Source organism: Triticum urartu, chromosome 1A (assembly GCF_056163025.1).
Source record: "Triticum urartu cultivar PI428250 chromosome 1A, HENAU_Tu73, whole genome shotgun sequence".
In the NCBI taxonomy this organism is placed as follows: Eukaryota; Viridiplantae; Streptophyta; class Magnoliopsida; order Poales; family Poaceae; genus Triticum; species Triticum urartu.
This window is the reverse complement of record NC_141873.1, coordinates 101,738,104-101,765,566: the sequence shown is the minus strand read 5'-3', so window position 1 is coordinate 101,765,566 and position 27,463 is coordinate 101,738,104. Positions and strand designations below refer to the sequence as shown.

The following is a 27,463-nucleotide window of genomic DNA, read 5'->3' as shown; positions in this document are numbered from 1 at the left end:
TCCTAACAACATTCGGTAGTCACATGCAAGTCTTCCTAATAACCCTAGCATCATCGAACCTTAAGTGTGTAGACCCTACGGGTTCGGGAACCATGCAGACATGACCGAGACAACTCTCCGGCCAATAACCAACAGCGGGATCTGGATACCCATGTTGGCTCCCACATGTTCCACGATGATCTCATCGGATGAACCACGATGTCGGGGATTCAATCTATCCCGTATACAATTCCCTTTGTCAATCGGTACGTTACTTGCCCGAGATTTGATCGTCGGTATTTCAATACCTCGTTCAATCTTGTTAACGGCAAGTCACTTTTACTCGTTCCGTAAACACATCATCCCGTGATCAACTCTTTGGTCACATTGAGCTCATTATGATGATGTCCTACCGAGTGGGCCCAGAGCTACCTCTTCGTCACACGGAGTGACAAATTCCAGTCTTGATTCATGCCAACCCAACAGACACTTTCGGAGATACCCGCAGTGTGCCTTTATAGCCACCCAGTTACGTTGTGATGTTTGGCACACCCAAAGCTTTCCTACGGTATCCGGGAGTTGCACAATCTCATGGTCTAAGGAAATGATACTTGACATTAGAAAAGCTTTAGCAGATGAACTACACGATCTTGCGCTATGCTTAGGATTGGGTCTTGTCCATCACATCATTCTCCTAATGATGTGATCCCGTTATCAATGACATCCAATGTCCATGGTCAGGAAACCATGACCATCTATTGATCAACGAGCTAGTCAACTAGAGGCTTACTAGGGACATGTTGTGGTCTATGTATTCACACATGTATTATGGTTTCCAGATAATACAATTATAGCATGAATAATAGACAATTATCATGAACAAGGAAATACAATAATAACCATTTTATTATTGCCTCTAGGGCATATTTCTAGCATCCTTCACCAGCTTCACATCGTCCATCTTGGCCCATTGCACCTTCACACGGGCGAAAGCCCAGCGTGCACCGTCGATGCAGACGGACCGCTTGATGACTTTAAGCCGTGGGCAGGCATCCACAAGGCGTCTCACCAGGCCGAAGTAGCTGTTGGGAAGGGCATCGCCAGGCCACATCCGGACTATAAAGCCCTTCATGGCCTGTTCCGCCGCCTTGTGCATCTCGACCAGTTGCTTCATCTGGTCGCTCAGAGGCATCGGGTGTTCGGTCCCAGTATACTGAGACCAGAACAGCTTCTCCGTTGAGCTTCCCTCCTTGGCATGGTAAAACTGTGCGGCATCCGACACGCTGCGGGGCAAATCTGCGAATGCTCCTGGAGAGCTCCGGATTCTGGTAAGTAACAAGTAATTCACTTTCACATGCTTGCTTTGCATATAGAATGCCGTACCCGCCACTATCTTCTTCATCGCATCAATTTCCTGGAGGGCCTTTTGGGCTTCGGCCTTGACACTCTTTGCGCTCTCGAGGGCCGCGACAAGCTCGGACTCTCATGTCTTCAAGTCAAGCTCCAACGCCTCGTGATTCGTCACAAGAGCGTGGAGCTCTTGCTGCACCTCGCCCACTTGAGCCTCAAGCCTCTCCCGCTCGGTGCGCTCCTTGGCCGCTTTGTTTTCAGCCTCGGATAGCGCTTGCTTCAGGGTCGCCACCTCAGTCGTTGATGTCTACTACACAACCTTCTTCTTGTAGATGTTGTTGGGCCTCCAAGTGCAGAGGTTTGTAGGACAGTAGCAAATTTCCCTCAAGTGGATGACCTAAGGTTTATCAATCCGTAGGAGGCGTAGGATGAAGATGGTCTCTCTCAAGCAACCCTGCAACCAAATAACAAAGAGTCTCTTGTGTCCCCAACACACCCAATAGAATGGTAAATTGTATAGGTGCACTAGTTCAGCGAAGAGATGGTGATACAAGTGGTATATGGATAGTAGATAAAGGTATTTGTAATCTGAAATTATAAAAACATCAAGGTAACTAATGATAAAAGTGAGCGTAAACGGTATTGGAATGTGTGGAAATAAGGCCTAGGGTTCATACTTTCACTAGTGTAAGTTCCCTCAACAATGATAACATCATTGGATCATAAAACTATCCCTCAACATGCAACAAAGAGTCACTCCAAAGTCACTAATAGCGGAGAACGAACGAAGAGATTATGGTAGGGTACGAAACCACCTCAAAGTTATTCTTTCCAATCAATCCGTTGGGCTATTCCTATAGGTGTCACAAACAGCCCTAGAGTTTGTACTAGAATAACACCTTAAGACACAAATCAACCAAAACCCTAATGTCACCTAGATACTCCAATGTCACCTCAAGTATCCATGGGTATGATTATACGATATGCATCACACAATCTCAGATTCATCTATTCAACCAACACAAAGGACCTCAAAGAGTGCCCCAAAGTTTCTACCAGAGAATCACAACGAAAACGTGTGCCAACCCCTATGCATAGGTTCATGGGCGGAACCCGCAAGTTGATCACCAAAACATACATCAAGTGAATCACATGATATCCCATTGTCACCACAGATACGCACGACAAGACATAGATCAAGTGTTCTCAAATCTTTAAAGACTCAATCCGATAAGATTACTTCAAAGGGGAAACTCAATTCATTACAAGAGAGTAGAGGGGGGAAGAAACATCATAGGATCCAAATATAATAGCAAAGCTCGCGATACATCAAGAGCGTATCACCTCAAGAACACGAGAGAGAGAGAGAGAGAGAGAGATCAAACACATAGCTACTGGTACATACCCTCAGCCCCGAGGGAGAACTACTCCCTCCTTGTCATGGAGAGCACCGGGATGATGAAGATGGCCACCGGAGAGGGATTGCCCTCTCCGGCAGGGTGCCGGAACGGGTCTAGATTGGCTTTCGATGGCTACGGAGGCTTCTGGCGGCGGAACTCCCGATCTATTGTGTTCACGGATGTTTTAGGATACGTGGGTATATATGGTTGAAAGGAGTACGTCGGTGGACCGAAGGGGTGGCCACGAGGCAGGGGGCACGCCCCAGGGGGTGGGCGCGCCCCCTACCCTCGTGAGCTCCTCCTTCATCTTCTGACGTAGGGTCCAAGTCTATCCGGTAGGTTTCCTTCCAAAAATAACTTCTCCAGTTGATTTCGTTCCGTTTCGACTCCGTTTGATATTCCTTTTCTTCAAAACACTGAAATAGGCATAAAACAGCAAATATGGGCCGGGCCTCCGATTAACAGGTTAGTCCTAAAAATAATATAAAAGTGGAAAATAAAGCCCAATATTGCCCAAAACAGTAGATAATATAGCATGTAGCAATCAAAAATTATAGATACGCTGGAGACGTATCAAGCATCCCCAAGCTCAAGTCCTGCTTGTCCTCGAGTAGGTAAATGATAAAAAGATAATTTTTGATGATTTCAATGTAATTCTTCTTACTTGTGATATGAATATTCAGATCCGACAGATTCAAGACAAAAGTTCATATTGACATAAAAATAATAATACTTCAAGCATACTAACTAAGCAATTATGTCTTCTCAAAATAACATGGCCAAAGAAAGCTATCCCTACAAAATCATATAGTCTGGCTATGCTCCATCTTCACCACACAAAATATTTAAATCATGCACAACCCCAATAACAAGCCAAGCAATTGTTTAATACGTTTGATGTTCTCAAACTTTTTCAATCTTCACGCAATACATGAGCGTGAGCCATGGACATAGCACTATCGGTGGAATAGAATGGTGGTTGTGGAGAAGACAAAAAGGGAGAAGATAGTTTCACATCGACTAGGTGTATCAATGGGCTATGGAGATGCCCATCAATAGATATCAATGTGCGTGAGTAGGGATTGCCATGCAACGGATGCACTAGAGCTATAAATGTATGAAAGCTCAACAGAAGAACTAAGTGGGTGTGCATCCAACTCGCTTGCTCACGAAGACCTAGGGAAATTTGAGGAAGCCCATCATTGGAAAGTGACAACATAGGAGACACTCTATTATGAAGATCATGGTGCTACTTTGAAGCACAAGTGTGGTAAAAGGATAGTAGCATTGCCCCTTCTCTCTTTTTCTCTCATTTTATTTATTTATTTTATTTTTTATTTGGGCCTTCTCTTTTTTTATGACCTCTTTTCTTTTTTTATTTAGGCTTCTTTGGCCTCTTTTATTTATTTATTTATTTTCATCCGGAGTCTCATCCCGACTTATGGGGGAATGATAGTCTCCATCATCCTTTCCTCACTGGGACAATGCTCTAATAATGATGATCATTACACTTTTATTTTTCTTACAACTCAAGAATTACAACTTGATACTTAGAACAAAATATGACCCTATATGAATGCCTCCGGCGGTGTACCGGGATGTGCAATGATGCATGACTGACATGTATGAAAGAATTATGAACGGTGGCTTTGCCACAAATACAATATCAACTACATGATCATGCTAAGCAATATGACAATGATGAAGCGTGTCATAATAAACGGAACGGTGCAAAGTTGCATGGCAATATATCTCGGAATGGCTATGGAAATGCCATAATAGGTAGGTATGGTGGCTGTTTTGAGGAAGGTATATGGTGGGTGTATGATACCGGCGAAAGGTGCACGGTACTAGAGAGGCTAGCAAGGGTGGAAGGGTGAGAGTGCGTATAATCCATGGGCTCAACATTAGTCATAAAGAACTCATATACTTATTGCAAAAATCTACAAGTTATCAAATAAAAGTATTACGCGCATGCTCCTAGGGGGGTAGATTGGTAGGAAAAGACCATCGCTCATCCTCGACCGCCACTCATAAGGAAGGCAATCAATAAATAAATCATGCTCTGACTTCATCACATAACGGTTCACCATACGTGCATGCTATGGGAATCACAAACTTCAACACAAGTATCTATCAAATTCACAACTACTCAACTAGCATGACTCTAATATCACCATCTCCATATCTCAAAACAATTATCAAGTATCAAACTTCTCATAGTATTCAACACACTCATAAGAGAAGTTTATTATTCTTGAATACCTAGCATATTAGGATTTTAAGAAAATTACCATGCTATTTAAGACTCTCAAAATAATATAAGTGAAGCATGAGAGTTCATCTATTTCTTCAAAATAAAACTATCACCGTGCTCTAAAAGATATAAGTGAAGTACTAGATCAACCAACAAACTACTCAGAAAGATATAAGTGAAGATCAATGAGTAGTTGAATAATTATGCAACTATGTAAAGACTCTCTAACATTTAATAATTTCAGATCTTGGTATTTTATTCAAACAGCAAGAAAAGCAAAATAAAATGACATCTAAGAATAGCAAACATCATGTGAAGAAGCAAAAACTTAGGATCAACCGATACTAACCGATAGTTGTTGAAGAAGAAAGGTGGGATGCCAACCGGGGCATCCCCAAGCTTAGATGCTTGAGACTTCTTGAAATATTATCTTGGGATGCCTTGGGCATCCCCAATCTTGAGCTTTTGTGTCTCCTTAATTCCTCTCATATCACGGTCTCCCTAAATCTCAAAAGCTTCATCCACACAAAACTCAACAAGGACTCGTGAGATAAGTTAGTATAAACCATTGCCAAAACCTTATCATACTCTACTGTAGCAAATCACTAAAATTATTATTAAACATTGCATACTAAATGCCTCTGCATATTTAATAGTCCTATCCTCAAATAGAATCATTAAAGAAGCAACCATATGCAAACAATGCAAACATAACAGCAATCTGCCTAAACAGGATAGTCTGTAAAGAATGCCGCAACATCCATACTTCCCTAGCTCCAAAAATTATGAATGAAAATTCCCACTGTAGTAAATTTATCAGATCTTAATATGCAAAAGGTTTAAACATTTTATCACATTCTGACTTCTCTAGGGAATTATTGCAACAGCGGTAAACTTTCTGTTTTCAAACAGCAACATGTATACTTGTAACATAGGCATAGTAAAGGCTATCAATGCCACTTTTATTGAAATAAAATATGCAAAACATTGTTCTAAATAACAGAAAGCAAATTATAACAAAATAAATTGATGCTCCAAGCAAAACACATATCATGTGGCGAATAAAAATATAGCTCCAAGTAAAGTTACCGATGAACGAAGACGAAAGAGGGGATGCCTTCCAGGGCATCCCCAAGCTTAGGCTCTTGGTTGTCCTTGAATATTACCTTGGGGTGCCTTGGGCATCCCCAAGATTAGGCTCTTTCCACTCCTTATTCCATAATCCATCGAATCTTTACCCAAAACTTGAAAACTTCACAACACAAAACTTAAAGTAGAAAACTCGTGAGCTCCGTTAGTATAAGAAAATAAATCACCACTTAAAGGTACTGTAATGAACTCATTCTTTATTTATATTGGTGTTAAACCTACTGTATTCCAACTTCTCTATGGTTTATAAACTATTTTACTAGCCATAGATTCATCAAAATAAGCAAATAACACATAGAAAACAGAATCTGTCAAAAACACAACAGTCTGTAGTAATCTGAATCAAACGTATACTTATGAACTCATAAAATTCTCAAATAAATTGCTGGACCTGAGGATTTTATCTATTAATCATCTTAAAAAATAATTAACTAAATATCACTCTCCAAATAAAAATGGCAGCAATTCTCGTGAGCGCTAAAGTTTCTATTTTTTACAGCATGATCAACAAGACATTCCCCAAGTCTTCCCAAAGGTTCTACTTGGCACAAACACTAATTAAAAGCATAAAACCACATCTAAGCAGAGGCTAGATGAATTATTTATTACTAAACAGGAGCAAAAAGCAAGAAAATAATAATAATATTGGGTTGCCTCCCAACAAGCGCTATCGTTTAACGCCCCTAGCTAGGCATGATGATTTCAATGATGCTCACATAAAAGATAAGAATTGAAACGTAAAGAGAGCATCATAAAGAATATTACTAGCACATTTAAGTCTAACATACTTCCTATTCATAGGGATTTTGTGAGCAAACAACTTATGGGAACAAGAATCAACCTGCATAGGAAGGTAAAACAAGCATAACTTCAAAACTTTAAGCACATAGAGAGGAAACTTGATATTATTGCAACTCCTACAAGCATATATTCGTCCCTCATAATAATTTTCAGTAGCATCATGAATGAATTAAACAATATAACCAGCACATAAATCATTCTTTTCATGATCTACAAGCATAGAAAATTTACTACTCTCCACACAAGCAAAATTCTTCTCATGAATAATAGTGCGAGCAAACTCAACAAAATAACTATCATGTGATTGAAAATTAAGATCAAGATGACAAGGTTCATTGTTATTATTATTCTTTAAAGCATACGTGTCATCACAATAATCATCATAGATAGGAGGCATGCTTTCATCATAATAAATTTGCTCATCAAAACTTGGGGGACAAAAAATATCATCTTCATCAAACATAGCTTCCCCAAGCTTGTGGCTTTGCATATCATTAGCATCATAGATATTCAAAGAATTCGTACTAATAACATTGCAATCATGCTCATCATTCAAAGATTTAGTGCCAAACATTTTATAGATTTCTTCTTCTAGCACTTGAGCACAATTATCCTTTCCATCATACTCACGAAAGATATTAAAAAGGTGAAGCGTATGAGACAAACTCAATTCCATTTTTTTATAAACTAAACTAGTGATAACACAAGAAACTAAAAGACTCGATTGAAAGATCTAAAGATATACCTTCAAGCACTCACCTCCCCGGCAACGGCGCCAGAAAAGAGCTTGATGTCTACTACACAACCTTCTTCTTGTAGACGTTGTTGGGCCTCCAAGTGCAGAGGTTGTAGGACAGTAGCAAATTTCCCTCAAGTGGATGACCTAAGGTTTATCAATCCCTAGGAGGCGTAGGATGAAGATAGTCTCTCTCAAGCAACCCTGCAACCAAATAACAAAGAGTCTCTTGTGTCCCCAACACACCCAATACAATGGTAAATTGTATAGGTGCACTAGTTCGGCGAAGAGATGGTGATACAAGTGGTATATGGATAGTAGATAAAGGTATTTGTAATCTGAAATTATAAAAACAGCAAGGTAACTAATGATAAAAGTGAGCGTAAATGGTATTGCAATGCATGGAAATAAGGCCTAGGGTTCATACTTTCGGTAGTGTAAGTTCCCTCACCAATGATAACATAATTGGGTCATAGAACTATCCCTCAACATGCAACAAAGATTCACTCCAAAGTCACTAATATCGGAGAACGAACGAAGAGATTATGGTAGGGTAGGAAACCACCGCAAAGTTATTCTTTCCAATCAATCTGTTGGGCTATTCCTATAGGTGTCACAAACAGCCCTAGAGTTCGTACTAGAATAACACCTTAAGACACAAATCAACCAAAACCCTAATGTCACCTAGATACTCCAATGTCACCTCAAGTATCCGTGGGTATGATTATACGATATGCATCACACAATCTCAGATTCATCTATTCAACCAACACAAAGGACCTCAAAGAGTGCCCCAAAGTTTCTACCGGAGAATCACGACGAAAACGTGTGCCAACCCCTATGCATAGGTTCATGGGCGGAACCCGCAAGTTGATCACAAAAACATACATCAAGTGAATCATGTGATATCCCATTGTCACCATAGATACGCACGGCAAGACATACATCAAGTGTTCTCAAATCTTTAAAGACTCAATCCGATAAGATAACTTCAAAGGGGAAACTCAATTCATTACAAGAGAATAGAGGGGGGAAGAAACATCATAGGATCCAAATATAATAGCAAAGCTCGCGATACATCAAGAGCGTATCACCTCAAGAACACGAGAGAGAGAGAGAGATCAAACACATAGCTACAGGTACATACCCTCAGCCCCGAGGGAGAACTACTTCCTCCTCGTCATGGAGAGCACCGGGATGATGAAGATGGCCACCGGAGAGGGATTGCCCCCTCCGGCAGGGTGCCAGAACGGGTCTAGATTGGCTTTCGGTGGCTACGTAGGCTTCTGTCGGTGGAACTCCCGATCTATTGTGTTCACGGATGCTTTTAGGATACGTGGGTATATATGGGTGAAAGGAGTACGTCGGTGGACCGAAGGGGTGGCCACGAGGTAGGGGGCACGCCCCAGGGGGGTGGGCGCGCCCCCTACCCTCGTGAGCTCCTACTTCATCTTCTGACGTAAGGTCCAAGTCTATCCGGTAGGTTTCCTTCCAAAAATAACTTCTTCAGTTGATTTCGTCCGTTTTGACTCCGTTTGATATTCCTTTTCTTGGAAATGCTGAAATAGGCATAAAACAACAAATCTGGGCTGGGCCTCCAGTTAATAGGTTAGTCCCAAAAATAATATAAAAGTGGAAAATAAAGCCCAATATTGCCCAAAACAGTAGATAATATAGCATGGATCAATCAAAAATTATAGATACGTTGGAGACGTATCAGTTGTGGCCCCTGGCAAATTTACGATGATCCTGTCATTTTGCAATCACATTCTTTTTATACATATCCATGGACTAGGTACTACTTACCTTTGTTCTCCTCGAGCTACCTCTTGGCAAGGCGGAGCTCGTCCTTGGACCCTTTAAGGTCCTCCTTCAGTGCGGCGACCTCCGCAGTCAGTGCGGCAGAGGCCAACAGCGAAGCCTGCATACGCATATAGACATACTTATATTAGACTCCTGCGATATTGTTTGATCCTCTGTTCAGCTTTTCTTTTTGAACACCGAACAGAGCATCAGGGGCTATTGTCTATGCGGTAATATTTTTCCTATATTTCAAAAACTTACCTCAAAGCCTGTTAGAAGGCTGGCACAGGCTTCAATCAATCCGCTCTTGGCGGACTGAACCTTCTGGACCACCGCACTCATAATAGTGTGGTGCTCTTCGTCGAGGGAAGTGCTGCGAAGCGCTCCCAGTAGATTGTCCGGTGCCTCTGGATGGACAGGGGTCACCGGCACAGGCGTCTAGCCCCTTTTGGAAGGAGGCCGCCTGCCTGAGTTCGGAACCATTCTAGGTTCCGGCGTGGTGTTCGGCTGAGGGCCGAACTCAGAGCCCTCGGAAGCCTTGCTCCCTCTGCTCCCAGAATCTGGGAGGTCGCCTCGAGGCACCTCCGGAACTGTCTCCCCTCGACCCGGTGCCTCTTGAGACAATACCTCGGCGTTGTCCGTAGGGCTAGGGGAGGGGCGGTCGGAAGTGGATCGCTATCCATATCCGACGAGCCCAGGGAGCCGTCCGACGATACGTCGATACGGGCTCGTGACGGTCTGCATAATCATAATTCGACGTTAGGAGAAGCAGTGCGACAAAGGTATGCTATGAATTACTCTGGCATCCGAATACTTACGACTTCGCCAGGGGCTTGGCCCTGAGCAGCCACTCGTCTTCGCCTTCGGCGGCGGTGGTGGAGTAGTCCGGAAGGAGAGTCCTTCCCTGCTTGGACCCTTCGCCCCCCGGTTGGGGCGGCCTTCCTTTTCTTGTCTCCCCCAACTAAAGGGGAAGCATCTTCTTCTTCCTCCTCGTCTTCGGGGGAGGAGTGTGTCGCAGAGTTATCGGACGATGAGTCCGATAACACCTGGCGTCGGGAACTCTTTCGGGTTCCCTTGGCCTTCTTGGTCTTCTCCGGCACCTTATAAGGGGCCGGAGTCAGCATCTCCGTAAGGAGAGCATCCGTAGTGTCTTCGGGCAGAGGGGCCGGACAGTTAATCTGCCCCGACGTCTCCACCCAGTCCTGTCAAAGGCATGGAGATTAGACCCCACACATGATTAAGCTAGGGGAAATAAAATATCCTACTGGATGTATAGAACTCACCGAATGCGATCGGCGCTTCGCGCTTAGCCTGCGGTCCTCGGTGAGGGAGGGAGGGACCTCGGCGCCCTTGAACAGCACCTTCCAGACGTCCTTGTGCGTCATGTCGAAGAGCTCGCTCAGAGTCTGGTGGTGGGCCGGGTCAAACTCCCACAAGTTGAAATCCCGTTGTTAACACGGGAGGATCCGACGGATGAGCATGACCTAGACTATGTTGACAAGATTGAGCTTCTTGCTTGCCATATTCTGGATACATTTCTGGAGTCCGTCCAGCTCCACCGATGAACCCCAGGACAGGCCCTTCTCTTTCCAGGGGGTGAGCCGGTGGGGATTCCGGATCGAAACTTGGGGGCAGCCGCGTCGCGCGGCTCGGTGATGTAGAACCACACCGATTGCCACCCCTTTATGGTCTCCACGAAGGAGCCTTCAAGCCATATAACGTTGGGCATCTTGCCCACCATGGCTCCGCTGCATTCTTCTTGTTGGCCGCCCACTACCTTCGGCTTGATATTGAAGGTCTTTAACCACAGGCCGAAGTGGGGCCGGATGCAGAGGAAAGCCTCACACATGACGATGAACACCGAAATGTTGAGGACGAAGTTCGGGGCCAGATCATGGAAGTCCAGCCCGTAGTAGAACATAAGACCATGGACGAATGGATGGAGGGGAAACCCCAGTCCGCGGAGGAAGTGGTGGAGGAAGACTACCCTCTCGTGAGGTTCAGGGGTAGGAACGATCTGCCCCGCAGCGGGCAGCCGATGCGCGATATTCGTGGCCAAGTATCTGGCTCCGCGTAGCTTCTTGATGTGTCCCTCCGTAACAGAGGAAGCCATCCATTTACCTCCCGCTGCGAACATGATTGGAGAAGGTTGAGGGGAAGGATGTGGGCTTGGGTGTTGGAGCTCGAGTGCGCAAGAATGGATGAGCAAGGATGAAGAAGGCGTGGGTAGAAAAAGGTTAGACCTTGTCCCTTTATAAGGGAGGCCGAAACTATGCACCCCCACTAGCCTGGTAAAACTCGCTTATCCAAGCGTCATAATCGATGGCCCGATCGGGTTACCCACGCCCGTATTGATGAGAATCCCGTAATAAGGGGGACACGATCTCTGCTTTGACAAGACGTGTCAAAAAACTGCCTCGCGTTATGTGCGGGGCTAGTTAAAGGAAACTGTTCGAATAATCACCGGCCATGGCATAATGTCATGTTGCCAAAACAAGTCAGCAGATTAGATTTGTGGAAATATTATTCTCTCTACGGTGGTATGTGGAACTTATTTTGCAGGGTCGGACTATCCTTATATTCAAATTCTCCCGTGATGTGTTCGGAGGAGGAACCCACCTTGCAATGCCGAAGACAATAATGCGTGCCGGACTCATCGTCATTGATGCCTGGTTCAGGGGCTACTGAGGGAGTCCTGGATTAGGGGGTCTCCGGACAGCCGGACTATATCCTTTGGCCGGACTGTTAGACTATGAAGATACAAGATTGAAGACTTCGTCTCGTGTCCGGATGGGACTCTACTTGGTGTGGAAGGCAAGCTAGGAAATACGGATATGTATATCTCCTCCTTTGTAACCAACCTTGTGTAACCCTAGCCCTTTCCGGTGTCTATATAAACCGGGGGGTTTTAGCCCATAGGCCAACAGACACCGTAGGTTAGCTTCTAGGGTTTAGCCTCTCCGATCTCGTGGTAGATCAACTCTTGTAATACTCATATCATCAAGAATATATCAAGCAGGACGTAGGATTTTACCTCCATCAAGAGGGCCCAAACCTGGGTAAAACATCGTGTTCCCTGCCTCCTGTTACCATCCGCCTTAGATGCACAGTTCGGGACCCCCTACCCAAGATCCGCTGGTTTTGACACCGACAGAGAGGGTAGTGCAGAGAAAAGGAAGGATGCATCATGGGGTGGGTTCTTTTGTGTTGGGCCTGTGTGTTGGAGATAACATGTCAGATAGTCCAAACAACCACATTTCTTCTCCACATATGATCTGGATTTGAGGAACCCAGACTGTATAGACGATTGAATTTGGGTAGCCTGCTAGGCTCCCGTTTGATGTTCGAACATGCCTGGATGTATGAGGGAGAAATGAGTTTTGATCTTTAAGACGATCTTAATCATTTATTTGATTCATTTATATTACATTAATGATAGCCCGTAGCAACGCACGGGCATTCTACTAATAAACTCCAAGTTCCAGATATTTTAATATGTTTCCAGTTAGGACTCGTGACTTGTCAAACCAACCACAATAATTAACAGCCAGTTACCGAGTCCAAATACCGTTAATCAATTTGGTCCCATACATGCATGTGTGAGTCATGCGCCGAGTTTGAATTCAAAATCAAACTCGCAGGCTTTAACAATCCATAGAGCCAATCCTACGGACAACATGGCATTCCGCTCTATATTGTTCCTGGGTATAATTCCAGTGTATTCATATAAACTATGTTCTGTATTCCAGTATAGCCGTACCAGCTTCCTTAAGTATATTTTCTTAAGTACAATTTCACATCAAGTATTCCCGGTTATTTCCATGAATACTTCCACATTGAGGTTTTTATTCCGGGAGTATAATAATGTAGTGGACATATGAAAATATTGCAAGCCACAAATTCCTACAGACAAGGTCACTCAAAGTGTAGAAACCGCCATGCTGAAGTTGGCGAGTTGGAAATTGTGGCAAGATATAAATTCCTTTATCAAGGTACAACCGTCTGTGCACTAATTCTATACATGAGGATGTCCTGCTGCAGATGAAGATGTTGTCATTTCAACAGTCCACAATGTGAATTCTAATGCCCTTGTATGTGTCCAAGCTAAAGTTTGCATGGAGAATGATGGTGTCGAGCTCTAGCGGTTGTGGAAGCATCATCACAAAGTTTGGAGGGTTATTATCGAACATACTTCTGAAGTAGAATCCGAGGAGGCAGGGCAGGTGGAGCTTACGAAAGTGACAGAGGATAGCGGGGTCGGAGGCATGCCAAAGACAGCGCTTGCAGAATAGGGAGGCGCAAATGAGGGTGGTGGGGAATCCGAGGCGGATGATGGTCTCAATGAGGAGGTTGTTTTCGTCGTCGAACACCTTAGATACCGGTTCGACGGAGATTGAGTAACACCGTCGCAGCCTCTTGGCATCCGCATGTACTATGTGAGGAACTGGTTCCATTGAAATCTTGGCAGCCTCTTGGGATCAAGCCTGTGGCATCAAACCTATGAAATTAATGAACTAGTTCCATTAATCAACGTGGTTGCAATACACATCGACTATAATCAACAAAGTGGTTCTTTAAAAAAATGTGTATTGCAAATTAAAACATCCATCCAGCAGCGTAGAATATCTTGGAATTGTAAATTTTGCTATTTCATGGGCCTTGTGGTTATTGATGCGACATGACATAACTGGTGTCCGAAATCTGAACTACAAATTTTATTTGACAGACTAGCAAATAGAACGTGGCTGGATGTTAACACCCAGGTAATATATCACACGATCTATTGCACTTGCTCACAAATTCGAGTATCTGGTAGCGATTACAAGGAGTGGTACACGAATGGAAAGGGGATCGGGAGAGGAACAGGAAGCCGCCGCCGCTGGGTGCCGTGATCCACTGGATGGTTTAGCCTTCTGCGTGTGTGCCTTCAAGTAGTTGGTGCCTCCACTCGGTCACACCCACTCTGGGCCTTGGTTTCGTGGGTTGGGCTTCCTTCGCCTTGCTGGCCGGCCCACTCCCGAGGCCGTGTACTTGACGATGGGAGGACAAGGAATGGTACTGGGCCTGACATCCCCTCCTTCTTGAGAAGAGGCTTGACCCCAAGCCTCAGCCGCTGGAAAATGAGCTTGCAGCTCTTTCTTGTCTTCCCAGGTGTCGTCGATCTTGGTTCGATCCGACCAGCGCACCAGGACCTGTTCCACCATGGCTCCATGCTTGCGCTTCCAGCGAGTGTCGAGGATGGCTCGAGGCACCGCTGGTACATCAAAGAGTACATGAAGTACTGGTTCGACCGGCGTACCTGGGAGCACCGCGCGACGCAGCATGGAAACATGAAAGACTGGGTGGATCGTGGCTTGCGGGGGCAGTTCCAGCTTATACGCCACCTCATTGATCTTGCTGATGACAGGAAAAGGACCGTAGAACCGGAATGGAAGCTTGTGATTAGCCCGTTTTGCCACTGACGTCTGGATATAAGGTTGTAGTTTCAGAAACACCATGTCCCCCACTTCCAAACTGCGCTCAGAACGCTTACGGTCAGCCTGTTGCTTCATGCGGAGCCGAGCACGCTACAAGTGCTGTTGCAGCAGGTCCTGAATGACGGCACGTTCGTCCAACCAGGACTGAAGTGACGGTACCAAGCACGTTGTAGTTGTAGTCATTCCCCAATGTCGGGGTTCATGCCCAAACATGGCCTTGAAGGGAGTCATGCCAATGGAAGAATGGGGTGAAGAATTGTACCAGAATTGAGCAAGAGGAAGCCAATGGCTCCATCGCTTTGGACAAGCGTGAGTGAAGCAACGGAGAAAGGTTTCGAGGCATTGGTTCACTCGCTCCGACTGCCCGTCCGTTTGAGGGTGGTTGGCGGTGCTCAAACGAAGTTCAGTGCCGCCATAACGAAAGAGTTCTTGCCAGAAGTGACTTGTGAAAACCGGATCCCGATCAGAGACAATGGCCTGAGGGAACCCATGAATTGGATAGATGCGCTGCATGAACAGTTGAGCCACTCGAGAAGCGGTGTATGGGTGGGCAAGAGGCAGAAAATGAGCGAACTTGGTCATCCGGTCGACTAAAACCCAGATGCAGTTGTGCTGACCTGATTGTGGCAATCCATCGATGAAGTCCATTGTTATCATATCCCACGAAGCCTGTGGAACAGGAAGAGATTGCAGCAGCCCTGGTGATGCCACTCTCTCTGTTTTGGCTTGTTGGCATATTTGGCAACAGTTGACGTACTGCTCAATGTGGGTCTTCATCTTGGGCCAAGCAAATAACCTGCAAATACGCTTGTAAGTCACTGGGAACCCAGAGTGTCCTCCGACGGGGCTGTCATGGAAAGCTGCCATAATTTTCTGCTGTAGCTCGGTGCTGCCTCCCAGCCATATGCGTTCTCTGAAACGGATGATGCCCTGTGCCAGGGTGAAGCGCTTCTTGGGTTTAGGTCTGATTGCCAGCTGTTCCAATAGTTTCTGAGTGTGCGGATTGCAGTTGTAGCTTGCAAGCACGTCCTCCATCCATGCTGGCTGACAAGTGGAGATCCCAAACAGTGTTTCTGCTTTGGGCAGCCTAGAAAGAGCATCAGCTGCCCTGTTCTCCGATCCTTTGTTGTAGACGATGCGGTACTGCAACCCAAGGAGTTTAGTAAAGGCTCGCTGCTGCCATGGGGTGACTAGCCGTTGTTCTTGTAAGTGCATCAAGCTGCGTTGATCAGTATTGATCACAAATTCTGCCGACTGCAAATAAGGATGCCACTGATCGACTGCCGCGATGATTGCGAGGTACTCCTTCTCATATGTGGACAGTCCGCGGTATTTCTGACAAAGCGATTTGCTCATGAAAGCAATCGGGTGTCCCTCTTGCTGTAAAATTGCCCCGATGCCCACGTCACAAGCATCCGTATCGATAGTGAATGGCTTCTGGAAATTAGGTAGTGCGAGCACCGGAGCCGAGATTAAACCCTGCTTGAGCACCTGAAAGCTCTGCTCAGTGTTATCCGTCCAGACAAACGGAGAGCCTTTCTTCAATAGATTGAACAAAGGTCTAGCCAGCACCCCAAACTGTCGCACGAATCGCCGGTAGTAACTAGCCAAACCCAAGAACTGACGGACTTCCTGGACATTTGTTGGCGTTGGCCAGTCACGAACAGCCTGGATCTTGGTAGGATCTGTGGCAACCCCCTCCGCGCTGATGACGTGCCCCAGGTACGATATGCGCTGCTGACCAAAGGCACATTTGCTCATCTTCACTTTCCATTGGTCACGCTGGAGCAGACTGAACACCTGCTGCAGATGTTGAACATGATCTTGTAGGGTCTTGCTGAAGACAAGAATGTCGTCGAAAAACGCCAGCACACACTCTCTGATAAGAGGATGTAAGGTTTCTATCATCCCCCCATTAAAAGGTGCCCGGAGCTCCAGCCAACCCGAACGAGACCACCAAGAACTAGAAATGACCTGCATGGGTTTGAAAGGCCGTCTTGTACTCCTCCCCCTCTGCCAGGCGAATCTGGTGGTAGCCTGCACATAAATCCAGTTTTGAGAACCATCGAGCACCATGCAGCTCGTCCAATAGCTCCTCAATCACCGACACCGGGTACTTGCCCACCATTGTCATAGCATTCAAGTGGCGGTAATCGATGCAAAGCCGCCATGTTCCATCCTTCTTCTTGACCAGAATCACCGGTGACGAAAAGGGACCGTGACTCTTCTGAATGACGCCTTGATCCAACAGCTCTTTAACTTGCTTCTCAATCTCTGACTTGTGCTCTGGTTTGTAACGGTAAGGCCTCAGATTCACCGGTTGCGCTCCTGGCATGAGTGGAATGCGGTGATCACATGCGCGCCTTGGCGGTAAACCTTTGGGTTCCTCAAAGATGTCCTTGAGTTGATCAATCACCGCCTGGATGTTGCCTGGGGTTGGGTGAAGATCTCATCTGACTCGCAAACCTAGTACAGTTGCACGACCTGTGCCACCTCTCCCTGACGTTGCATGCATTGTAGTTGTAGACTGTTGATCTCCGTGCAACTCGTAACCCCCTCAATCTGGCCCTGAAGGTGCACTGTCCCTGTCGGAGTGGTGATCCAGAGCTGCTTGCCGCGCCAATCCACATTCATGGGGCTGTGCTCTTCGAGCCATTCCATGCCCAAAATGGCATCATAAACCCCCAACGGAAGGATTTTCATGTCCGTGCTGAACTCCTGCTCCTGAATGGACCAGCGGCACTTGGGTATGTGAGACACACAGCAGAGCTCCCCCCCCCATCAGCCACCTTGACTTGACAAGGACGGTTGATCTGTACAACTCCTGACAGCGAGGCTTCCAATTGCGCGTCGATGAAGGAGGTTGAACTGCTGGAATCCACCAAGAGGAGAATAGCGCGGCCTTGGAGCCACACTTGGAGTTTAACGGCTTTTGGAGGAGTGCCACCCGTGAGAACTTGCCGTGAAATTGCCATCACCATTTTGGTTGGGGCGTTTGGAAGCTCCTCGCTCCCTTCCATGCCGAAGAGCTCCAGTAGCTCTTCGACGACATGAAGCTGCACGCTCGTGGGGCAAGTGTGGTCCTGTCCCCATTACTCGCCACACTTGAAACAAAGGCCACGTGCTCGCCGGTACTCGCGCAACGCCTTGATCTTGGAGTTGTCGCCGCGGTTGGTGTCGTTGGTCCAGCGCTCGGACGCCGCCGGTGCCGTAGGAGGCCGCCCTTGTGGAGGAGGAGGCGGGAGCGGCATGGGCATCCCCACGTGCGCCCGCGTCGCCAGGTCCGCCGCCCGAGCCATGGTGGGTTGACGAGGCCGCTCCCAGGTGCCGCCGTCCGCCACTTCCTCTTGCAGTAGTGCTAGTGCACACGCCGTGTCCAGATCAGGCGGTCGTTGCACCAGCATAATCGCCCGTATGTCCGCCCAAAGCCCCTCCACAAAACGAGTGAGGTAATAATAAGGATGAATTGAGTCAGAGTAAGCAGACAAATGACTGATAATTTGCTCAAAATCGTTCGATGTAATCTGCCACAGTTCTTGTTTGTGCAAGCGTGTAAAATTGGCGGATGAGGAGTTGATGGCGATCTCGGCCAAAACGGGTGCACAACAAGGAAGAGAACGATTCCCAGTCAAATTTAGAGAGTTTCTTCTGAATCGACTACAGCCACACTGCGGCCGTGGCCGAGAAGTTGAGTGTGGCCATGGGAACCCAGAATTTCTCCTGAATCATGAACATGTGAAAGTACTGCTCGCACAATGTCTTCCAGAGACATGGGTTCTCGCCAGAAAATTGGGGAAACACAATGGATGCGTGCGTCTGGCCGATCCCCACAAGCAACTGGCTCGCATGTGCATAAGGAGAGGGCAGAGGTGCGGGAGACAGGGGGCGAACTGACCGTTGGCCGGGGTGGACACCGACGCGAACGTCGGTGCCAGACCCCGCGGTAGGATGTCGATGCCGTGGCCGATCGGCCCTGATGCGACGCCGCCCTCCGGACCCTTGTTGTCGTCCGTCGGGTCGCGCAGGGGAACGAGTGTCAGAGCAGCCTTGGGCGCGGGCGCTTGCTCCTCCTCTGCCGCGGGTCGCCCTTGTTGGAGTTCGGCGACTGCGGTGGAGAGCCGGTCGACACGCCGTTCCAGCTCCGGGCGCCAGGCAACCAGATCCTCCAATTTGGCCACCGTCAAATGGACATCCGCGTGGATTCCGTCCAGCGAGGAAGTCAGCCTCTGGAAATATTCCTTGAAGGCGGGATCCATGGCACTGATTCGATCTCTGATCGATTTTTGCCGCCGCGTATCGATGAGGTGCGCCAGCCCCAAATCCAAGGCTCTGATACCAGATGTTAACACCCAGGTAATATATCACACGGTCTATTGCACTTGCTCACGAATTCGAGTATCTGGTAGCGATTACAAGGAGTGGTACACGAATGGAAAGGGGATCGGGAGAGGAACAGGAAGCCGCCGCCGCCGGGTGTCATGATCCACTAGATGGTTTAGCCTTCTGCGTGTGTGCCTTCAAGTAGTTGGTGCCTCCGCTCGGTCACACCCACTCTGGGCCTTGGTTTCGCGGGTTGGGCTTCCTTCGCCTTGCTGGCCGGCCCACGCCCGAGGCCGTATACTTGACGATGGGAGGACAAGGAGTGGTACTGGGCCTAACACTGGAGAACACTGGCGGAGCTGTGTGTTGTTTGTGTGGTCAGTTGAAAACACAAAAATGAAGCACCATAGATGCTAGCTATTAATAAGTACTTCTGACCTCATTAGTAGCAGTTAATGACCTCACTAGTAATGCATGTCTACAGACTATGCTCATGTACAATGGTGTCATCTGGATCGACACGGTCTAGCAAACATAATTTTTCCCTGATTTCTGCTATACTTTGTTTGCAAAATCTATTAAAATACTATATTGCAAAAGCATTTTTGAGATTCTGGAAAAACGAGTGCTGACAATGCTGTCATCCGGAACTAACATTGCTTATTCAATATAATTTTATTCACTGAAATGTAGCACAATAATTGTGCAAAATCTCACTAAAATGTTATGTGAAAACATTATCCGGGACCGAAACAGTATAACCCAAAAATATTATAATAACATCCTTGAGACACGTCAGCTCATATAATTTTCTAAAGTAGAGTAAGTATTAACAAAACAAATCATTATCTAAAGTTAATGAATTGGAAGTATTAAACTTTACTGAGTTTGGGAAAGAGCATCAGCAAATCGTCTTTGGAACCTCCGTGCTCATTAACCTCTGTTGAGCAGTTCGTTTGGAACATTCTGATGATCGCAATTCGCAATGCTTGCAGCTTCAACAAGGAACAACTTAAATAGGCATCATGACAGTGAGGCATCGAATCTTTGCAGACTTACAGGATTAGCTGCACAAAGTAAATTCCTGTCAGTATGTGTCCTCAAATTAACAACCTAGCAATTTGTTAGAGCTGCACACTGCTAACTTTAGACTCGAGGCACACTGGAAACCCTGCTTTCACTGAAGTTCAACTTAACAGGTTACAGAGTTCTAGCTTAAAAGGTACCACATCAAAACATCACAGCACAAACTGCAGATCTTCATGATGATTGTCGCGGCGGCAGCGTATCTTCATGATTATGGCTTCGAAAGTTGCTTGTCTGTTGAGTTGGTGTGAATCGAGATTGGGATTTGTCACTCCGTGTATCAGAGAAGTATCTCTAGGCCCCCTCGGTAATACACATCACAAGAAGCTTGCAAGCAAAGTGACTAAGGAGTTACTTGCAATATGATGTATTACAGAACGAGTAAAAAGACTTGCCAGTAACGAGATTGAACTAGGTATAGGGATACCGACGATTGAATCTCGGGCAAGTAACATACCAACAAACAAAGGGAATTACGTATGTTATCATAAAGGTTCAACCGATAAAAGATCTTTGTGGAATATGTAGGAATCAATATGGGCATCCAGGTCCCGCTATTGGTTATTGACTGAAGAGGTGTCTCAGTCATGACTACATAATTCTCGAACCCGTAGGGTCGCACGCTTAACATTCGTTGACGCTAGTGTTGTATTGGGATATTTGATGAGTGGTAACAAAATATTGTTCGGAGTCCCGGATGAGATCCCGGATGTCACGAGGAGTGTCAGAATGGTTGTTAGGTAAAGATTCATATATGGGAAGTCATATTTTGGCACTAGTAGAAAAAACCCCATTAGTCCCGGTTCCAGAGGGCCTTTAGTCCCGGACTACAGGGTTGGTACTAAAGTCCCCCCCCCTTTAGTCTCGTAGAAAAAAGCCCATTAGTCCCGGTTCCAGAGGGCCTTTAGTCCCGGACTACAGAGTCGGTACTAAAGTCCCCCCCTTTAGTTGACTAAAGGCCCTCCACGCGGCCGCTGTCTGGAACTCCACCTTTAGTCCCGATTGGTAACACCAACCGAGACTAAAGGAAATTGTACGAAATTTTTATTTTTCCGATTTTCAATTTTCTGAATTATTTTATAATTTAATCTCTAATCACTCCTCATCACTGCTCAATTTAACCTCTAATCTATAATCACCTCTTGTCATTTCAAATCATCTAAATTCCTGACCAGTCACCCATCCTCTCACTACTCCAGCCTGAGCACGCTTAACTTCTGGGTTCTATTCCCCCTCGTTTCCAAGTCTGCACTTGTTGTTTTCCTGACAATAGTAAGATGTCAATCCTATTAAGCCTCGGGAGTTTAGCTTGAGCATGAAGTCAAACGTTTGACTATTCGAGTTTGAAACTATTATTCTGAAAAACAATAATTATTTAGTAACACTAATATTTCTTGAATAAGTAGTTTGACCATAGTTTGACCAGATTTTAACAAAATTCAAAAAAAAAGAAATAATTATTTAGTAACACTAATATTCTTGAATAATTATTTAGTAACACTAATACTTCTTGAATAAGTAGTTTGACCTGATTTAACCAAAATTTTAAAAAACTGAAATTTGAGCATATCTTTTTTCCTTTAAGAATTTGAGGATTCTAAAAATTTGCAAACAGGCCGTAGGCCGTCAAAATCAGATGCGGATTTTCGTGCTGAAAATTTTGATATATTATATGTTTTTTCCTACATCGTATGCAAAAGTTATAGCCGTTTTAGTTTTTCATAACACTTTTTTGCAAAACATGTCCAAAAAGTTTTTTAATTTTCCTAACTAGTAGATGTAGTAATATAACTACATCTCGAAGGATTTTATTTTTTGAATTTTTTATCATTTTCTTTTGTTTTTTTCAAAACTGAAATGGCGATACACGCTGGGGGAGGGGGGGGGTAGAGTTTGAGAAATGGGCCTTTTAGGCCCGGTTTGAGACACGAACCGGGATTAAAGGGCATCGCACGCTTTAGTCCTGGTTCGTATCTCAAACCGGGACAAAAGGGTGCGATGCCCTTTAGTCTCGGTTCGTGTATCAAACCGGGACTAAAGGGTCCATTTGAACCGGGACTAATGCCTTTAGCCGCTCGAACCGGGACTAATGCTCACATTAGTCCCGGTTCATAATGCAACCGGGACTAATGTGTATATTGCGCTGTGACCAAAGCCCTGTTTTCTACTAATGTAGGTTCCAGAAAAAGGTGCAGTTTTTTCGGTATTGTACCGGGAAGCTTCCAAAAGGTTTCGGAGGATTCCGGAGGGGTCCGAAAGTCCACAAGTGGGTTCTCCATGACCCAAGGGCTAGCATGGTCTGTGGGGAGGCACCCTGGCTTTATTGGGCTAGGCACACCAAGTCCTTAAAAGCCCATGTGGCTAGTGAAGGCAAAAAAGGAAGGAGTCCTAGTAGGAATATGATTGGACTTGGAGTACAAGTCCTCTCCCCCTTAGGTGCGTCCTAGGGCTTGGAAGGGCTGCTTCCCACGCCCTCCACCTATATATAGAGGGGAGGGGTTCCCCAAAAGGATACACCAAGCCCTTGATGCCCCTCTATCTCTCCTATTACTCCGTACTTCCACCCCCTTGTCTCGATGACGCTTAGCGAAGCGCTGTCGGTACTCCACCACCACCACCACCATCACGCCATCGTGTCGGTTGTGATTCCATCTACTTCTCCTCTCCTGCTTGCTGGATCAAGAAGGAGGAGACATCATTGAGCCGCACGTGTGCTAAACTTGGAGGTGCCGTCCGTTTGGCTCTAGATTGGTTGGATCGTGATCGGATCGCGAAGAGTACGACTACATCAACCACATGATAAATGATTCTGCTTAGCAATCTACAAGGGTATGTAGATGATCTCCCTCTCTCGTAGCTATGCATCTCCATGGATAGATCTTGCATGTGCGTAGAATTTTTTGTTTTCCATGTAACGTTTCACAACAATTTCAGGCCACCAACGCAAGTTCCCAAGGTGAAAATAGGCGAGACCGTTTTTGTGTTGTGCCTGCTGCCTTGGAGAAGAGAAAGGCTCTGAACTTGTAACCACCACCTAAAAGAATGCCTTAGCGTAGCCTCACTCCCCGTATAAATTACTACTCGTACGTCATAGAATTGCATGCCGCACATTATGGAGTCGTCGTGTTAATGTAGTACATTAGCACTTCATGTGTGTGTGTGTGTACTATTAGATCTTGACTCAGTTTCTTTGATCCATGTGCAAGAATGACATGTTGAGCAGATTTTGTTCTGTGAAGATTGTGGTGTTGAGTTCTGTGAATATTGTGGTGTTGAGGAGACGATTGAACAATGCACTTTTCCCTTGCACCCGGGCCAAGCTGTTCTGGTCTGAACTTCGTTGCTTCCTTCCGGTCAAAATCCTTTTTCTTCATCCGGATTCAAGGGCTGTAGATATTGTTGATGGCAAACAAGTTTCAGAACTGCATGCTGCCATCATTTTGTGTGGGTGCTGGATGATTTGGACTGAAAGAAGCAATAGGAGACATGGAGCGCAGTTGGGCCATTGCTACCATCCACGATCTAGATGCACTAGTGGGCTCGGCATGAGAGCCGAGAGAGAAATCGGTCTGGATAACCCTGAGATCACTTTGTTGGAAATATGCCCTAGAGGCAATAATAAAATGGTTATTATTGTATTTCCTTGTTCATGATAATTGTCTATTGTTCATGCTATAATTGTATTAACTAGAAACCGTAATACATGTGTGAATACATAGACCACAACATGTCCCTAGTAAGCCTCTAGTTGACTAGCTCGTTGATCAATAGATGGTCATGGTTTCCTGACCATGGACATTGGATGTCATTGATAACGGGATCACATCATTAGGAGAATGATGTGATGGACAAGACCCAATCCTAAGCCTAGCACAAGATCGTATAGTTCGTCTGCTAAAGCTTTTCTAATGTCAAGTATCATTTCCTTAGACCATGAGATTGTGCAACTCCCGGATACCGTAGGAATTCTTTGGGTGTACCAAACGCCACAACATAACTGGGTGGCTATAAAGGTGCACTGCAGGTATCTCCGAAAGTGTCTGTTGGGTTGGCACGAATCGAGACTGGGATTTGTCACTCCGTGTAAACGGAGAGGTATCTCTGGGCCCACTCGGTAGGACATCATCATAATGTGCACAATGTGACCAAGGAGTTGATCATGGGATGATGTGTTATGGAATGAGTAAAGAGACTTGCCGGTAATGAGATTGAACAAGGTATCAGGATACCGATGATCGAATCTCGGGCAAGTACTATGCCGGTAGACAAAGGGAATTGTATACGGGATTGACTGAATCCTTGACATCGTGGTTCATCCGATGAGATCATCATGGAACATGTGGGAGCCAACATGGGTATCCAGATCCCACTATTGGTTATTGACCAGAGAGATGTCTCGGTCATGTTTGCATTATTTCCGAGCCCGTAGGGTCTACAGACTTAAGGTTCGATGACGCTAGCGTTATAGGGAAAGTATGTACGCGGTTACCGAATGTTGTTTGGAGTCCCGGATGATATCCCGGACGTCACGAGGAGTTCTGGAATGGTCCGGAGGTAAAGATTTATATATGGGAAATCCCGTTTTGGTCACCGGAAAAGTTTCGGGTGCTATCGGCAACGTACCGGGACCACCGGGAGGGTCCCGGGGGGTCCACCAGGTGGGGCCACCAGCCCCAGAAGGCTACGTGGGCCAAGTGTGGGAGGGGACCAGCCCCAGGTGGGCTGGTGCTCCCCCCACCAAGACCCAAGGCGCATGGAGAGTGGGAAGGGGGCAAACCCTAGGTCCAGATGGGCCTTAAGGCCCACCCTGGGGCGCCCCCCTCTCTTCCCCCCTTGGCCGCACCATAGATGGGTTTTGGGGGCTGCCGCCACCCCTAGGGATGGAACCCTAGATGGGGGCGCAGCCCCTCCCCTTCCCCTATATATACTTGAGGTATGGGGTTGCCCAACAGATGATTTAGATCTCCCTCTTGGCGCAGCCCTACCTCTCTCCCTCCTCGTCTCTCGTAGTGCTTGGCGAAGTCCTGCTGGAGTCCCGCGCTCCTCCACCATCACCATGCCGTCGTGCTGCTGCTGGACAGAGTCTTCCCCAGCCTCTCCCTCTCTCCTTGCTGGATCAAGGCGCGGGAGACGTCACCGGGCTGTACGTGTGTTGAAAGCGGAGGCGCCGTTGTTCGGTGCTCAGATCGGAATCGACCGCAACCTGAATCGCTGCGTGTACGACTCCACCAACCGCGTTCTTGCAACGCTTCCGCTTAGCGATCTACAAGGGTATGTAGATGCACTCCCCTTCCCCTTGTTGCTAGATTACTCCATAGATTGATCTTGGTGATGCGTAGAAAATTTTAAATTTCTGCTACGATCCCCAACAGTGGCATCATGAGCTAGGTCTATGCGTAGTTTCTATGCACGAGTAGAACACAAAGTAGTTGTGGGCAATGATTTGTTCAATTTGCTTTCCGTTACTAGTCTTATCTTGATTCGGCGGCATTATGGGATGAAGCGGCCCGGACCGACCTTACACGTACTCTTACGTGAGACAGGTTCCACGGACTGAGATGCACTAGTTGCATAAGGTGGCTAGTGGGTGTCTGTCTCTCCCACTTCAGTTGGATCGGATTCGATGAAATGGGTCCTTATGAAGGGTAAATAGCAATTGGCATATCACCGTTGTGGTTTTGCGTAGGTAAGAAACGTTCTTGCTAGAAACCCATAGCAGCCACGTAAAACATGCAACAACAATTAGAGGACGTCTAACTTGTTTTTGCAGGGTATGCTATGTGATGTGATATGGCCAAAAGGATGTGATGAATGATATATGTGATGTATGAGATTGATCATGTTCTTGTAATAGGAATCACGACTTGCATGTCGATGAGTATGACAACCGGCAGGAGCCATAGGAGTTGTCTTAATTTATTTATGACCCGTAATTACTTTACTTTATTGCTAACCGTTAGCCATAGTAGTAGAAGTAATAGTTGGCGAGGCAACTTCATGAAGACACGATGATGGAGATCATGATGATGGAGATCATGGTGTCATGCCGGTGATGATGGTGTTCATGCCGTGCCTCGAAGATGGAGATCAAAGGCGCAAGATGATATTGGCCATATCATGTCACTTTATGATTTGCATGTGATATTTGTCATGTTTACATCTTATTTGCTTAGAACAACGGTAGAATAAATAAGATGATCCCTCTCAATAATTTCAAGAAAGTGTTCCCCCTAACTGTGCATCGTTGCTAAGGTCCGTTGTTCCGAAGCACCACGTGATGATCGGGTGTGATAGGTTCTAACGTTCGCATAAAACGGGTGTAAGCCAGATTTACACACACAATACACTTAGGTTAACTTGACGAGCCTAGCATGTACAGACATGGCCTCGGAACACGGAAGACCGAAAGGTCGAACATGAGTCGTATAGTGGATATGATCAACATGAAGATGTTCACCGATGATGACTAGTTCGTCTCACGTGATGATCAGACACGACCTAGTTGACTCGGATCATGTATCACTTAGATGACTAGAGGGATGTGAGGGAGTCCTGGATTAGGGGGTGTCCGGATGGCCGGACTATACCTTCAGCCGGACTCCTGGACTATGAAGATACAAGATTGAAGACTCCGTCCCGTGTTCGGAAGGGACTTTCCTTGGCGTGGAAGGCAAGTTTGGCGATAGGGATATGAAGATCTCCTACCATTGTAACCGACTTTGTGTAACCCTAACCCTCTCCGGTGTCTATATAAACCGAAGGGTTTTAGTCCGTAGGACAACGTACACATCAACAATCATACCATAGGCTAGCTTCTAGGGTTTAGCCTCTTCGATCTCGTGGTGGATCTACTCTTGTACTACCCATATCATCAATATTAATCAAGCAGGATGTAGGGTTTTACCTCCATCGAGAGGGCCCGAACCTGGGTAAAACTTCGTGTCCCTTGCCTCCTGTTACCATCCGTCCTAGACGCACAGTTCGGGACCCCCTACCCGAGATCCGCCGATTTTGACGCCGACATTGGTGCTTTCATTGAGAGTTCGTCTGTGTCGTCGCCGTCAGGCTCGATGGCTCCTATGATCATCAATAGCGATGCAGTCCA

The 27,463-nt window shown here is 46.2% G+C and overlaps 1 protein-coding gene and 1 pseudogene across 1 annotated transcript; both read right to left on the bottom strand.

The window, feature by feature from the left end:
• Positions 1–14,427: 14,427 nt before the first annotated feature.
• On the bottom strand, positions 14,428–15,027 carry LOC147990248 (uncharacterized). The gene has a single exon (XM_087537686.1). It carries the CDS (start codon positions 15,025–15,027, stop codon positions 14,428–14,430), a length of 600 nt encoding a protein of 199 aa, XP_087393812.1.
• Positions 15,028–16,867: 1,840 nt separating this feature from the next.
• Positions 16,868–19,208, bottom strand: LOC147990247 (uncharacterized; annotated as a pseudogene).
• Between the last annotated feature and the right edge of the window lie 8,255 nt (positions 19,209–27,463).